The sequence below is a fragment of the Vespula vulgaris genome, chromosome 5 (genome assembly GCF_905475345.1).
Source record: "Vespula vulgaris chromosome 5, iyVesVulg1.1, whole genome shotgun sequence".
NCBI lineage: Eukaryota > Metazoa > Arthropoda > Insecta > Hymenoptera > Vespidae > Vespula > Vespula vulgaris.
The window spans coordinates 5,231,669-5,247,903 of NC_066590.1; the positions used below are offsets into that span (position 1 = coordinate 5,231,669).

General features: G+C 37.2%; 1 protein-coding gene across 1 annotated transcript in view; it reads left to right on the top strand.

Moving 5' to 3' along the window:
* The first annotated feature begins 1,592 nt into the window (after positions 1-1,592).
* The window catches only part of LOC127063870 (uncharacterized), a 34,653-nt gene continuing 20,010 nt past the window's right edge, over positions 1,593-16,235 (top strand). Inside the window, exons 1-4 of the mRNA XM_050994138.1 lie at positions 1,593-1,771; positions 3,661-3,962; positions 4,449-4,778; positions 11,841-12,029. Coding sequence (XP_050850095.1) covers positions 1,593-1,771; positions 3,661-3,962; positions 4,449-4,778; positions 11,841-12,029 — 1,000 coding nt within the window. The remainder of the gene's footprint in view (positions 1,772-3,660; positions 3,963-4,448; positions 4,779-11,840; positions 12,030-16,235) is intronic.

Genomic DNA, 16,235 nt, shown 5'->3' on the forward strand with positions numbered 1-16,235 from the left:
GAAGATGGGGTCCCTCTCTCTCTCTCTCTTTCTCTCTCTGTTTCTGCCCCTATTACCCTTAAAGTAGGACCAGCATACCATCGAATGATCGTTCATGCGAAAGAAAAAAAAGAGAAAGGAAGAGAGAGAAAGAGTTACACGAAAAGCAGTCACCGATATTATCCTTTCACTTTTTTCATTCTCTTTTTCTATCGGTCATCGTCCTGTTTCCTTTCGAAACAATTTTGAAACTGGACCTTCTTGCGGTCGAACGAGAAGGAAGATAAGAATTTTCTACGATAGGAAAGGTACATAAATGGAGTTCGATGAAAAAGAAGAAGAAGGAGGAGGAAAAGAAGAAGACGAATTTTCTTTTCTCAATTTCCGAAGAAGTTGGATTTTCAAGTAAATAAGATGGGCGCATCACGCGACGAGAAAGAGCACATAACTGTGGCTATATAATTTAAAGAGTATACATTCTTATGATTCGAAGTATTATAAGTGGATAAGTCCTTTTAAGAAAAGAAACGTAAAATTCTCACGAAACGATCTCATGTAACCCCTTTTTCGACGAACCTCAAGAGAGAGAAAAAGAATAAAGGAATGGATTAGAGAATTTAGTCACGTACAACACCGACTGGCTCGATTCCAAACTTAAGCCGCTGATTTTACTTTCGATGTTGGTCACCGTTTGTACATACATACATATGACCATTCTCTTTAACTACTATCTTTTTTGAAATAAATACGGATCCTGCTAGTTTCCACCCTTGTTCCACTTCAGTCTCTCAATTTTTCGTTAATTTAACGTTTCCGTTAATAACCTTCAAGAAGTTTGACAAGATCGACTCAATTCTCGATGAAACATTCATTATCTGTCCCGAGTCCACCTGCTTCCACTTCGAAGAATCGAAATTTTGAAGTTGCTACTTTTTTTCTTCGAAAACTTATTCGAAGAAAAAAGGAGAGAGCGAAAAAGAGAAAGAGAGAAAACTTCGTAATAACTCCGATATTGCATTTCCGACAACGTCGACTTATATCGCAGACAATATCATATAGTAATCAATCATCGTACGTACACATAGTCGTCCAACACAAATCGTTAATAACTTAGTTTTGATTTGCCATTTCATGTTGTTTTTAATTAAAGCAAATGATTGAATGATTAAATGATTATTTATAAAACCGTAAAAATGGTCGAATTAAGATGCATATATACGTTTGTTATTAAAAGAAACCAACTAAGGTTAATATACGTTGGTACCGTTCAAAAGTAATGAATTATTTGTGGTACTTTTCGTGATGTCCAGATAAGAGTAGAAATAATAACGAAACGACGTCGGTCACGGTAAATGAGTATCCGTCTCTGTGACTCTTGAAAATTTCAACGCCGTCGAGCACGACGAATCTCTCTTCCACGATCTTCATTTTGGCTCGATGACTTCGCCACAGATTATACTTATTTAACGTGCATACGTATATCTATATGATATAAAATATAATTTATTTTTTCTCCTTTATTTTTCTTCTCTTTTTTTTCTTTTTTTCTTTTTTCTTTTTTTTTCTTTTCTTGATCGTCTTATTTACATCTTTTACAATGTTGATATCTATGGATGTATATTTTGAAAAAATTCCAACTTGTGACTTATGTACGTTTGAAAGACGATCGACCTAACTATGAGATAACAGTAAACGATGCTTTATCGTTGTCTCTAAGGACAAAGGAGAGTCACCATGGTACACCTCGAACTCTCGGACTTCCTGTTAGTCCTTGGGGCTATGCGGTCGCTTGGTTAAGCCTTCGTGACACGCTCGCCGCACTGGGACACGCTTGTAGTCCTTGATTAGCTGGCCGATTGTTCCTGCCCATTTCGAGTCTACCATAGTTAATGCGTGTTCTAAGTGCGTGCGTTATAATACTTGTTGGTACGAGCACAACAAGAACAGGGAGAAAGACATGCAATAAGAGAGATAGAGAGAGAGAGAGAGAATTATTCAACATTCACGTCGATTCGCTTTACCTATTGATTTTTCTTTTTTTTTTTTGTTTCTTTTTTATTACAACATTAAATATATACCTACGTATCTACATCTCGACGATTATCCAGTTAAAAAGGATTTTCTAATAACAGCATAAAAGATAATATCTTCCTCATTACATCTCTCGTGGCTTTACTCTCTCCCTGTTATTTATTCGCTCCCTTCAAACTTTTTCTTACTGTTACGAGCAGACGTTGGAAAGTAAAAGTGCTTGATAAACACGACCCTTCGAAGATATTTTTTTTTCTTTTTTCTTTTTTTTTCTTTCTTTTTATTTTCTCTCTCTAATCTTTTGGTACCTACCGGGACTGGGGGAATTACGTTCGAGAATTATATATAATGAAGAGAGTAATCTGTAGTTAAGGTAAAAGTTACTTGCGAGTTTCTCTTCCTCCTTCGTGCTCTAACATTTTAACCTTTTCCAAAAAAGAAAAAGAAAAAAGAAAAGAAATAAATGAAACGGTTCAAAAACTTTGTGAGCTAGCCAAGTTTTCTACGTAAACTTACCTCAAAATTAACACTGCATTTTCTATTTCAGATACGAACGAAACATAATGAACGAGTAGAAATGTTCACCTCTACGAGACCGTATCGCCTTATATCTTGAATGGAAAAGTTCGACACGTTGCGTGCATATATCAACAAATAGAAACGCCCAAACTAAATCGTCCTCTCGATGAAGCCAATTTCGTCGTAGAAATAAAACGTGAATTTCCGAATATTTTTCTCGGCGGAAAATTATTTTAACGATCGATTCGAATGATTCGTTCTTGAAGGGAGTTCGCAACGGGTTTAAACAAAAAAAAGGTAAGTTCCTTTTTTTTTCTTTCTTTAAATTTCATTTCAACGCTTTTTATTTAAATCCGTACGATCATGAAAAAAGTCGAGGTTCGAAACGGAAACAATAGATGTTTATCGATCAATTCGAATCGATGAGAAGTTTTTAGCGTAGAATAGAGAGGCGGAGACGCAAATCCCTAAAGGATTTTCTACGAAATTCGAAAGTGCATGTGACCGGAAGGTCCATTCGCTATCGTTACGAAAAATGCATAGAAAGATACAGAATAAAAAAAGTCGTTTACGTAAAAGCAAAGTACATTGAGAATTATAAAATAGAATAAAAACATAAAGATAAAAGTTAATGATATTTAATTCCTTCGTATTGTGCTTGCTTTTAAGAGAATATTCGTTGTCCATTGTTCTCTTTGCACAAGAAACCCATGTCAACCACATTTAATGATACGTTCTAAATGAGTTCATTGCCTATACTCCAGAAACATTGGTCATTAAATTCGATATACGAGAATTCATGTACAACAATCTTCATCATCAACAGTATAAGATAAAATCACAATCATTAACGAACAATTATTATCAAGAAAATTTCTTTCTATCGTCAAAATGTCTGTCAATGTAAAAGCAAAGAATTACTTTTTATTATTTTGCATCACATCGATATAGATTAAAAAAAAAGAAAAAAAATATATATATATGGCTTACTGATAGGTCAATATTATAATCACTCATCTATAAACGAAATAATAATTAAAATATATTGCAAAGTAGTAAAAATAAAAAGAAATACAAAGTAAAATCAGCTCTATTGATTAGAACGTTGTATTTTTGTCGTTCGATTTAAAGGGTAGGAAAGGCGCTTGTGCGACTTCAAAGACGGAAATTAGCGGCGCCCTCCTTTCGAAGAAGGGGCACCGCGCGAAAAAGAGGGTGGAAACGTCCTCCTGGGTCCGTCGTGGTGTTGTCCGCCGGGGGTGGCGGTGGCGGTGGGGGCGGGGGCGGGGGTGGTTGCAGGAGCCGTGAATTGGAACGTCGTGGGGGTGGCGGCCGGGGTGCCCCCTGCCTTGCCACCATCAGCTCCTCTGTTGCGGGGAGCGCGGGGGGTTGCGGCCCGGTCGTGGGTCTACCCTCCTACAAGAAACGACAAGGTAAATAAAATCGAGTAAGCTATTAAACATTATAATATATTTTTATCTGAATGAATTAACGATTCAATCAATCCTTATATCTATGTAACAATTAAAAAGAAATTTCCAAACGAAGTGTACAAAATTCCAAAAGAAATTACATATGATTGTAAAAAAACCAAAGAACGAACGCAAGGTTTCGAAATTATTATTTCGATGAACCAAATAGGAAATAGTAAATATAAACAAAAAATAATAATAATAATCTTAACCCTTTAGAATCCCCCTTGATATTAAATTTAATTAACGAAAACAAATCGATAAGAAACATGTTGACGTCAAAAGATGTTTGACGTTTTCTTCGAACGTATACACGTATGTATATAATTAAACAGGACAATCAGAGAATTAGAAAAATAATAGAACAATAGTTATCTCCGATAAAAAGAGATATAGTAAGAAAAATATGTGAATCTGTTAATCGATTGGATATGTTAATCGTCGAAGGCAGCGGAGCAGCTTGGGGCCGTGGAACTCGTGGACGCGGGAGAGGTCGCGGGGGCGGCGCGAACCTACTTGGTTCCGGCGTCGCCCCCGCAAACTATCCTCAAGGACTGCAGGGCGTCGGGCCCGGACTACGGGAGGTCGTGAACATTTTAGGAGAGAGGAATCAAGCTGGCACCTTAACCGGTGTCGGACCACCACCGGGAACCTTGGATTCAGAGGGCACCGGAGACGAGGAAGAAGGAACTTCCACCAAGAAACCACCTAGGCCTCTCTATAGGAGGCTAATCAACTACGTACGACAAGCCTGGACTGGCGTTAAATTTGCTTTAGGTACGATCGATCCTTCACTCATTCTCTCTCTCTCTCTCTCTCTCTCTCTTCCTCTTTTTCTTTCCTAGAACTATTATCAAGTAAGATACTTTGAACTTGGATGCTTCCGTAGTACATTTCGGAAACACGACATAAATTATTCCCTATCTTAACTACTCGATTCCCAACGTCTTAACGCCAATTGATAAGGTCTCTTGCGGCAAAACTACTTTTCGAAGTACATATCTGTTCGAACAGGTAAAGGGAACCTAGTTATATATCTAATAGTACCTTGCCAGTCCCATGGGTCAATTCTTAACAGTTTGGTCAACACTTCATGTAGGCTACTCACGTGTTAAATCGAAGCATTCATATTGTATGATCCCTTACGTCTACACGTCGTACTTTGGCATCATGTGTACTATATATTATTACATCGACGAACGAGCACAAAATCGGTCCTCTTCGAAAGCTTCTTCGAAAGTTCGACGATAAATTTTCTCGAAACTCTTCAAATGACATTTTAAATAAGGTCCTAGGAGATTTAACAAAAGAGTTCTTTCGTCCGAGATAATTGAAGTTAAAGACAAACGAGAACATACTTTCATTTTTCGTTTTTACATATTTTCGATATTTCTACGAACTAGTAGCAGGGATCGTACTAGTATAAAGCGATAAATAGAGCTCGATATTGGCTCGCGTGCGTTCGCAGAAAGAATCTTTTCAATGCAATTCTCCAGAGAGGAAGAACGGTAGAATGAAAGAGGAAGAAAGAGAGAAAAGAGATGAGAGAGAAGTTTGCTGCATATTCTATCTCGACGTCCGGGACTTCTGGGTCGCGAACGGGTTTCATGAAAATTCATATAAATGGTACGGGCGGTTTCGTCCCTAAATTACATTTTAGCTCGCCGATTTATGAAAGAAATATTTTCAAACTGATAACGTCATATACGTGGCTCATCGTGCCGGAAAACAATGCTCCATTATTAAGCTCGCATGCATCTGTTTCGCCGATTATTATTGGAGCATGTAAATCATATTCAGTCTCTTTCATGGTTATTTTTTATTTACGTACTTACATACCTATGATTTGATTCTTCAACGAATATCACCATAATAACGAGTGAAACATAACTTTACGATCTCAAATTTAATTTAACAACGTTCTCGGGCGAATGATAACATTTTTATCAAGTCCAAAAGCGATTATAACAATAACGCGTTTCATCCTTTTGGATTTCCATCGAATCAGCCAAGTTTGATGCATTATCGAAGGTTCGCATCGGGTATTATTCGGCTCGTAATTTGTTTTAGCGAGAATATAATAGTCAGGCGTTAAACGAATCAAATAATAAAGGAGTGCTATAATAATTATGTAGACATGCATGACAACGAACTTGCTATATTTCATTAATATGCAATAATTTTCCATATCACGGATTTATCATATATATATATATATGATAAGGCAAATAGACAGGTAAATGATAATGTACCTGCAATAAAATAAAATAACATCGTACGAACATGTGGACGTATCATCGAAAAATATTCTGTGTAGTATTCGCGCATTCTCCTCTTCATCTTCTCTCGATTCATCGTTTATCATCATTAACTCCAGATGTGTATAAAAACGCGTATATAAACTGATATCTCGTTCGTTCCAGAAAATAATGATATTTTTCTGTCGGAAGTTAGTTTAATCTTTGCCTATGGTGTGAGAAAGATTTCTATATTATTATCATTATTAAACTATTTGTCATGGGGTAACGATCGAACTCGATATAATTTATTCCAAGTCCGTAAAAGGAGGGAAAGAGAAGGATAGATAGAGAGCAACGTAATTACTTTTCCCTTATCGCTCTCGAATATATCACCGATACGTCATCGTTAAAAATGGGAAGACTCTTTTTCCTCTCTCTCTCTCTCTCTTTTTTATTTAAATTTTTTTTCGAAGCCAAACGAAAAAAAAATGAAAACGAAACGTCGAAGGCACAGAAAAAAAAATAGAGTTAGTTTTTGTATGAATATCGATAAACCGATCGATATTTACTCGTTATCAAAAGCGCTAACTTATTTCTTGGCTTCGTTATTACGCGATCGATTATTCGAAGTCTATTATCATCGCATTTTCGTGCTCGTTTCCAGAAACGAGTAGGAGGAGCGAACATGTATCGACGCTATTCGTCGAATGAACACCAAGCGATTTTTCGACAACGTTTGCGAGCAGCTGCGTCCGACGCGAGACATCGTTTTAACCGCTAACGCTTTCGAACAAATGAGAGAGGAGAGAAAGAGAGTAAGAGAGAGAAAGAGAGAAACAGAGAGAAAGTGAAATGCGGCAGATTGCACATGCCGAAACAAGCCGACAATAGACCAACGTTCCACACATTTTTCATTCTCGTTTTCGCATGCGTTCGATGTATCAAAGAAAAAGAGAGAGAGAGAGAGAGAGAGAAAACAGCAAAACTCGCGAAAGCGAACGCATAACGTGGCGTCATTGTCCCGTTTCCGGAAAAGAGATATCGTCGAACAAATTTAATTCACACTGGTGTGCCGACGATTCGTTAAATAAAATATTCCATGTCGTTCCCCGTTTCGCTCCCGATACGCATTGATATCCCGCGAGGAAGTTATTTTGAAAAATAAAATATATGAGGACGTTGGGAGAAAAAAATCAACAAATTTTTTAACGATATCCGGTGGTACGCATAGAAGGATCGACGCAATGCGACCGTGAATTTTTAATTTGCATAAAAATAAAATTTATTCGACAACGACAACGTTGTTACTTGAAAATATAGACTATCGATAAATAATTCGTGATAAGAACGTGACGCGTTTCATGAAATAAAGATAAGGAGATATAACGACGTCTTTTCTCTTTCTCTCTCGCTCGTAGATCGTACGATAAGAATTATCTCGGATGTAACTTGTAATTATAGTCGCTCGTTGATCAATCCTCTAATAAGACGATTTTAATCGAACGATAAAACGTGGGTACAACGACGACATAACTCGACGAGTAATTCGAAGATTGATAAATCGATTAAAATATTTGTCGTTACATGAATATTCCCTCTAATCATTTATTCCGAACGTCAATCATCAATTTTATTTAATTTTCGATTGAAAATATAAATCACGAAGAAATATTTCGATTAAAATTTCTCATTCCCGTTTACATTATTTTATTCATAAAACGTTATCTCTTCGTATATATGTTTATAAATATACATTTACTCATTTACGCGTAACATGTTACACTGAACGTATTAATCTGCAATAGATATTCTACGTTATTTCTATTTTAATATCGTAAAGCTCCCAACGAAAAAAAAAAAAGAAAGAAAGAAAAGAAAAGAAGAATACTTTCGATCGTTTTTCATCAACGACCACTACAAAAGATCTCGGTTTCAACGAAGCGAAGCTACCTTACACGTGGATTTTGTAAGATCAAAGGACGTCAGTCGCACGCTCGCATCTCTTATCTCGAAATTCGTTCGTTCTTGTCGTCTTCGTCCTCGTTGTAACATACATATATCTACCTGTACATATCTAAAGCAAGGACGGTTTAGCCCGCGAGCATTTAACTCGTCCTTCTCACAAAGACGCATGATCCGGACAAAGCAGGATGCATCGTGCGATCGCATACACATCACCTGCAAGAGTCAGAAATCTACGAAAAATTTTTGTCAGATATCCATGGTTCTCTTGTCAACGCGAATATTCCTTCGCAACGAGATATTTAGCTTCTCTCTTTTACCTGACATTCGCAGAGAAAAAGAGAGAGAGAGAAAGAGAGAAAGAGAGAGAGAAAGAGAAAAAGAGACAAATGAGAAAGGGAAAGAAAAACAAAAAGTACCATTCGTCCAACGATGAGAAGAAAAGACGCGTCCATTGGGAACACCCGTCGACCTTTTTCGAATCTCCTTTGAGAAAGAACGAATCTCGAATATAAATGAACATCGGCCCCCTTTTACCTCTTTCGTCTCTACCTATCTACTTAGATTTCTCCGTCCGTTCGAATGCTTTTCACTTCTCAAATCTCACGTCATTTTTTTCTCCACCCAACCCCTAACCCCCCGCTAGCATACAATCCCATTCTCGTTTTCCCGTATATTCGACGATAAAAATATAAAATACGCAAGTTATCCTACATATATCGATTTCAAATTACAGCTGACTCCTTTAAACGGATACGATCAAGGCACACACATTTGGCGTCCGTTCCCATATAATCTTGTTCCAAAAGCGATGAAAATGTTCAAGTCGTTGGATAGGGAAAAATGGATAATCTCGTATCAGCCGTTCGTCTCGAATATCGTACGGGAACCTTTACCATATAGAAATGGATTATTTATTGCCAAAAGAAAATGACGTAACATCGTTTCACACAGCACAAATCGTTTCGCGTATGTATCTATGCCTGACCGAGTTCGTGCTAAAGCTGACAAGGAATATTGGAAGATCTGATCTATCGCGATTCGTTGAAATTTTCCCTTTTCATATTAGTAATACGTAAGTACGTTCGCTCGTTCGCTCGCTCAGGAGAAAAAGAAAAAAGAAAGAAGAAGAGGAAGAAAAAAGAAAGAAAGAGAGAGAAAGAGGGAAATAAGTCATGGAGCTTAGCAAAGCGTACCGACGCTACTTCAATGTGAAATTTTTCTCGTGAAAATCACCGACTACTTTTCGTCGAGTTGCGAACACGTTCATACTCTTCTTCTTCTTCTTTTTCTTCTTCTCGTTCTTCTCCTCCTCTTTCGACCACACTACCATCATCGTCACGTCTTCGTATACTCGTATTCCTATTTTCAATTTTTCAATCTTTCCGAAACGTTGTTCTAGTGTTCTTCTTTGAAAGATATCTTAGAGAAGTCACTCCGTTCTTTCGCCTTTCTTTCTCTTTTCTGATCCTTTGTATCGTCCGAAACTTCTCCTTCGGTTCAAATCACTTTTCGTTCGATACTGAAATCAAGGGAAATTGAAACGAATCAAATCTGTGGTTTGAAAACGATAGAGAGAGAGAGAGAGAGAGAGGGAGGAGAGAGAAGAGAGATAACAAAGAATCGGATGGAAAGGGTTTAGGTAATTAACGGACGCAACTACCGTAGTGCTTTTCTAGCGAACTTCAAGTTCAATTAGAAATTCAATCTCGCGGGCGTTGTTTAGATTCACGGTGTAATTTCAGTCTCGTCGCCAGTATTTCGAACGTATTCAAAACTCACATCTGTCAGCACCGTAACATCTGGTCTCTCCATTACTAAACGTATAAATATCAGGACATCGACAAACTTGATATTCGAAAGACCTCGAACTTTAAATCTCCTTTGGCATATCGTCCATTCTTTCGTCTATTCTCCAAAGCGTTTTCTAAAGGGAAATCGATATTTCTCCTTTATAAAAAAGAAAATGTAACGTTGAGATCTTCGTAGGATCTTCAAAGTTCAACAAAGTTTTCATCGCTATCATAATGTAAAGAGAAAAGCAAAGACTAACGTAAGTAAGAAAGCAAGAGCACAAATTTCGTATAGTTCGCGAAAACTTTCTGGGAAGATCTGCTAACCCACACAAAGCAATTTTCTCGTATACTTACGGTTCTTCGCGCAAAAGCCCAGAATGCTTTTGACTTTTGACATTCCTAATAACGTAACTATCAAGCGTGACAGTCTCTTCATTTTGTGAACTCATAAACTTGCTTGGTATTGCAAAGGGCAAACGAGAAGCATGTACACCGTACTTCCTCTGTCTTACTCTCTCTCTCTCTCTCTCTCTCTCTCACTTCCTTTTCAGAACGATCGCAGTCGCCTGAATTTCATGGTTAGCATCCCGGACACGAAGAGAATACTATTCAGAAGCGAACAAAAGCTCGCGCAATATTGCGAGTCTCGATTTAATCGAATTACAATAATCGTGAGGAAAGTTTCCAAAGTCCAAGAGGTTTCTTAAAAAGAGAAAGAACTTATCCACTCGTTCTTTATCTCTTTTATCTCGTTAACTCTTTCATCTTTCTTTCCTCGCATCAATAAACGAGTTACTCCTTTCGTATGAGTCTTCGAACGTACCTACCCATCTATCCGTTCGTAACTTCGATGTTTCAACATCTCGACGAAACAGAAAAGGGATGCCTCGAGGGAAATAAAGCACAACGATAGGAAAACGTCTTTCGTCTGACATCGAACTTCACGAATCGTCGTAGTTGTTCCTCGTAGGATCAACTCGGAAATTCTTCATAGAGAATTTTCACACGAAAATAAGGGCTATCCTCTACGTTCGCGTGAATGAGAAAGAAAATTTTTTCATAAATCTTTTCTTAAATTTCTTTCTTTAGTGTGATGCGTCATGTAAAAATATTCATACTAATTTATTATACATTCGCGTGATAACGTCATTTCAACTAAGTTCGTTTAAATACAAAATTACATTAGAAAATTCACTAATTGCAGTAAGTAGCATTTAGAAATTTCAAGTTCGAAGTTAACAAAATTGGCTGACCTATATAACAGACCTATATAACGCGTTAATCATTGTCTTTCTCTCTCTCTCCCTCTCCCTTTCCTTCGCACATAAATACACTCGTATCTACGTGAAACACACGATTCAGGCATTACTGCATATTATATTCGGAACGCGTTTCACATGGCTCATTAGTGCTCCACGCATGAACGTTAATCCAAGCTCGTCGTAACGCGAGCGTAAACGCGTGAAATCGCGATTTTATCACAAGGACAAGCAAACGTTATAGCAAACGTCCGAAGGCAAGGCTTCCCTTTGCTTTACTGCTGCACTTTACCTCTCTGTGATTAGTTAATTAGAGAATTTCTACGTACTACAGAGTACCTTCTATGTTTAGTTTTAGACTCGGCTATATCAGAGAGATTCGTGGGTCTTCCCTTGATAGGGCTTTTTAGTCTCTCTCTCTCCCTCTCTCTACTCTTTCCACTCTCTATTTATTTCTCTCTCTCTCTCTCTCTCTCTCTCTCTTTCCTTTTTGTATGTATTTTTTATCTCTTTCTCTCTATCTCTCTTTCTTTCCTTCTGTTTAAAACTCGTCAAGAAACTCCGTTCGCTTTGCGTTCACAGACTCAGAATACGAAGAAGAACAAACGCCAAGATACAGGCCGGACTCTTTGGCAAGTCTCTGCCGAGCGACAAGATTCACAGAGGCTGAGCTCAAGAGGATATATCGTGGCTTCAAGGCCGAATGCCCCACGGGAGTCGTCAGAGAGGAAACTTTCAAGTGCATCTACTCGCAATTCTTTCCGCAAGGAGGTGAGTATCCACTTTCCTATGGCTTTCCATTTTACTTAACTCGACTTAAAGTTAATCGTCTTTGTCGGTAAATCGTTAAAAAAAACCAATTTCTCGAACGTATTCGTATTAGTTAACGTTTATTTCTAACATGTTTACATTAATCTCTTATTAGTTTACAATTCCATTGTTATTTTAAAGCTATTATATATCGATGACGAATTTGACCTATTCAATATAGCAATGAGATATGACTGTAAACAAATAACAGATATCTAATAACTCAGTTCGTCGGCATACTCGGCTCTGCAAACATCGCTCCAGCTATTCGTAGGTTATATTAGAAAAGTAAGTTAGAAATATAAATTCTTCTACGGTTTTACATATAATTTTATATTTTATTTGTGATATACGTATATGCGCATATAAATATATATATACAATCTCCATTAAAAATACGTTTTAACATTGTAAACATATAATTACTCTCGCATGTAACATCATAGCGTCGTACCGTCGTAGATTTTTTTTTTTTAAATAGCGTATTTCAGAGAACCGAATTAAAACATATTGCGTAGTTAATTCGTACGTCGTGAATATCAAGAGGACACGGACGACATTTTTCAGATATTTTATATTCAATTTACAATTCTTTTATTATCTCGTGGCATAGCTAAGAGAAATAATTTCATTAGGATCGATTCGAGGTTAGCCGAGTCAAGTGGAGGTTTTCGGTAAAAGGAAACTCGTTTGAAAATAGGGACCAACGGTTCTCTTCCTTTACCTTCCTTCATTCGGAGCGGATACTATGCATTATTTACGGAAGGAAAAGCGTCTACGTTGTTTCCTAAAGCGCGTGCCTGAATAATCGTGGTATACTCGGGCCAAGGGAAAAAGGAAAGAAGAAAAGAGGGAAGTTCCAACAGCGGCTTGTATTCCTTGTTTATTCGTTCCTTCGATCGGTTAAGGCAACAGAATGGGTTTTTAAGTCACAAGCTTTTCGTTCAAGCCAAAGTAAAATTTATCTTGCTAAAAGGCTCTTCCACTTTTTCTCGAATAACCTTGCTGACCTAACCAGCCTTTATTTATTCGTAGCACGCGCATTCAAATTCGTAACGATGGTTTACGACATCGTGCTGGCTATCGCATAAGAAAAAAAAAAAAATATCAACGATTTCTTCATTTCCATAGAAAAATGACAGAACGATTCTATGCGTTATGCGTCGAGAGAAAGATATTTTCTTTCTTTAAAAAATTAATCGACGAGAGCCTGCAAAAATTCTACGATACGTATTCAAAAGAAGAATACAACAGAATTCCACGAGTCTCGTAATTTTGTTCTTTATCTTTTTCGTTTTCCTTCTTTTCTCTTTTCTTTTCTTTTCTTTCTTTTTATTTTCGAATAATACGAAGAATATCGTATACATGGGAAAGGAAAAATTCGTAGCGGCAACGTTAACGTATCTTTTGCGTGTAACGAAAAGCATAGGAAAAACGGAAAATAATGGGATGTCGGAGAGCACATTGCTAAAATTACACTGTGGCCGTAACTTAGCGACATGGTGGTGCCATTGCATTTAGCGATCGTACAAAGTATGGGTAATATGAGAGCGTGTGGAAAATTCGTAACGAACGGAGCTACGTTCCAAATTTTCTCGTGATTAACGGGTGTTTATAGTAGACAACATATATATATACATGTTTCGGTAATCGTCACTCGAGCGTATAAATTAAATTCATTTATCGCTACTCTTCGTAAGGTTGATAATTAATGGTTGTCATTTGGCGATTTGTAATTTACGAGAAAAATTATATCTCTTTTACGTCCTTCGAAACGGTCGGCACATCGGGAAATGGGAAATTTACGATTCACGATTAAAAGTAATAATCTAAAAAGCAGCTTGATTGAATGGGTTAAGAGAAGAGAAATTTATAAACTGTTAGTTAACACCTCGTGTTGATTAAAAATATATTTCAAAGCTAATTGAAAGAGAAAGGTAACGCAGATTAGGCTTGTTCCATTATCTTTATGTTACATTGCTTAATTATGTTTTCTCTTTATCGTTTCAACGTAGCAGCAACACTTTAAAGTCTCTCTTTCTCTCTCCTTCTCTCTCCTTCTCTCTCCCTCTCTCCCTCCCTCTCTCCCTCCCTCTCTCCCTCCCTCTCTCTCTCTCTCTCTCTCTCTTTCTCAGAGATAGAAATAATTTTGGACAAGAAGAGTAGAAAGCGTAACGAAAGTTACGTTTAACGTCGCTAACAGCTGCCGTTTGTTCCTCGCTTTTAATAACGTGCACTCTGTACGCGCGTTACGAGAAGTACCACAGCGGAAAATCTTGGCTAGAACTCGGTAGACCGTAAAAAAGAAAAAGTATATCCCCTTTTGTGGAGGATTTCATGTCGCAAAAAGAACATTTCTGTACTTATCTGTAGCCTTCCAAAGGAGAGAAGGAAAGAAAGAGAGAGAGAGAGAAAGTATGTTCGGTAGTACGTGAAATAAAATTTATATCCACGAGAAAACTGGCTTGGGACATATACATGTATATATAGATACAGAAACATACTGAAGCAAAATAAGAGCACATTACCGAGATCTTGTCGTTTAGGGTCGAATAGATAAATTATGAGTTCGCATTAAATTTCATAGTCGATCGTGAAAAGGACGGTGGTATCATCCTCCCATACGTATGCATTTATTCAAGCAAGTAAATCAACAAATCTACGTTAGGTCAAACAGGTAAACAGTTTGTAGAAGTACGAATGTGCGAACGAAATGAATGATCTTACGAAAGAGAAAAAGAGAAAGAGAAAAGAACATAAATTTATCCTCGTCTAGCTTCTAGACTAATGCGTTATCGAACTTTTTTCTTTCTCTCTATCTCTCTTTCTCTCTCCCTTTCGATTCTTCCTCTCATACTTCTTGCAAATTATTCTCGAGGTAACCAGATAAGGACGATAAATTTTTCGGAGTAAAAGCACGTCGTACGTCATCGTCTCTCTTTCGGAAACTCGTCATGCAGGAGTTTTAGTAAAACTCTTAAATCGGTATTTTCCTAACGAGAAATCCCGACTGTTTCCGAGAATTTATTTTATTCGCAACGCTACTCTCTCACCCTTTTCCTTCACCTCCTTTCACTCCTCTCGGGAAAGAAAGATATCGCATGGAAAAATGGTGGGCTTTTCCGCGACCTTGCATAAATTTTCTTTAGTACAGTGCGCTTGTAGTTAGTATCTCTTTGCTTTCTTTGAAGCATATTCCGCGGAATAAATTAAACGCAACGTATCGATCGTGACGCCAATGTTACGAGCTCAACTCTCTCTCTCTCTCTCTCTCTCTCTCTTTCTCTCTCTTTCTCTCTCTCTTTCTCTCTCTCTTTCTCTCTCTTTACAGAAACTTTATTTCTTTCTCTTATAATTTGCCGAAGGGTATGCAATGTTTCTGAACAAGAACATGTTCTTCTATTCTTGTCTATTTCTTTCTTTATTTATTTGTCTATCTCTCCGACATTATAGCAGTATCATAATTCTTTTCTACGAGGGCAATTTTAAAAAATCGCAGATATTTTTGTACTTTTCTTTCTTTCTTTTTTTTCTTTCTTTTCCTTTTTCTTTTTTTTTTTCCAATGTAGACATAAATTTCATTCTTAAAGTGAAACACGTCTCAAAGTGATAAAAAAAGACTGCATATTTTTCAAACTGTCCTAGTATTTCACCTTGAATGAGCCCCTTATGGGCTTCTTTATACTCATCGTATTTTATGTATATATACTTACTTCTACCTGTCCTGTTATAATCTCGATCGGACTAATTAATGAATTTCTTGCAAAAAATATCACGTTCAATGCGATACTATCTTTCGTAACACGAAGTCTTCTCTATACTTTGGATATTTATTTAATCGATAGAACATTATCGTAAGATAACTTGCCTCTCAATAATTACTTATGTATATGTACCTACCTATCTTAAGTAGGTAAAGGAAATCGATATTTTCTATGATCGATCCATCATTCTCTTAGAGATTCCTCCTTTTTATGTTTTTTTTTTCCTTTCCTTTCTTGTTTCTAGCACGTGAATGAGAAATTCTAAGATAGCCAAAGTTCACGTTTCCACACTTCTATTCCAAGCACGTCGGCCAACCCTAGACTTGTTTTTTCAGGGTCTCCGTTATTTCCTCCTGGGGTCATAAAAATGGAAAGTAATTTTCTGTTCCGACACCAAACGACA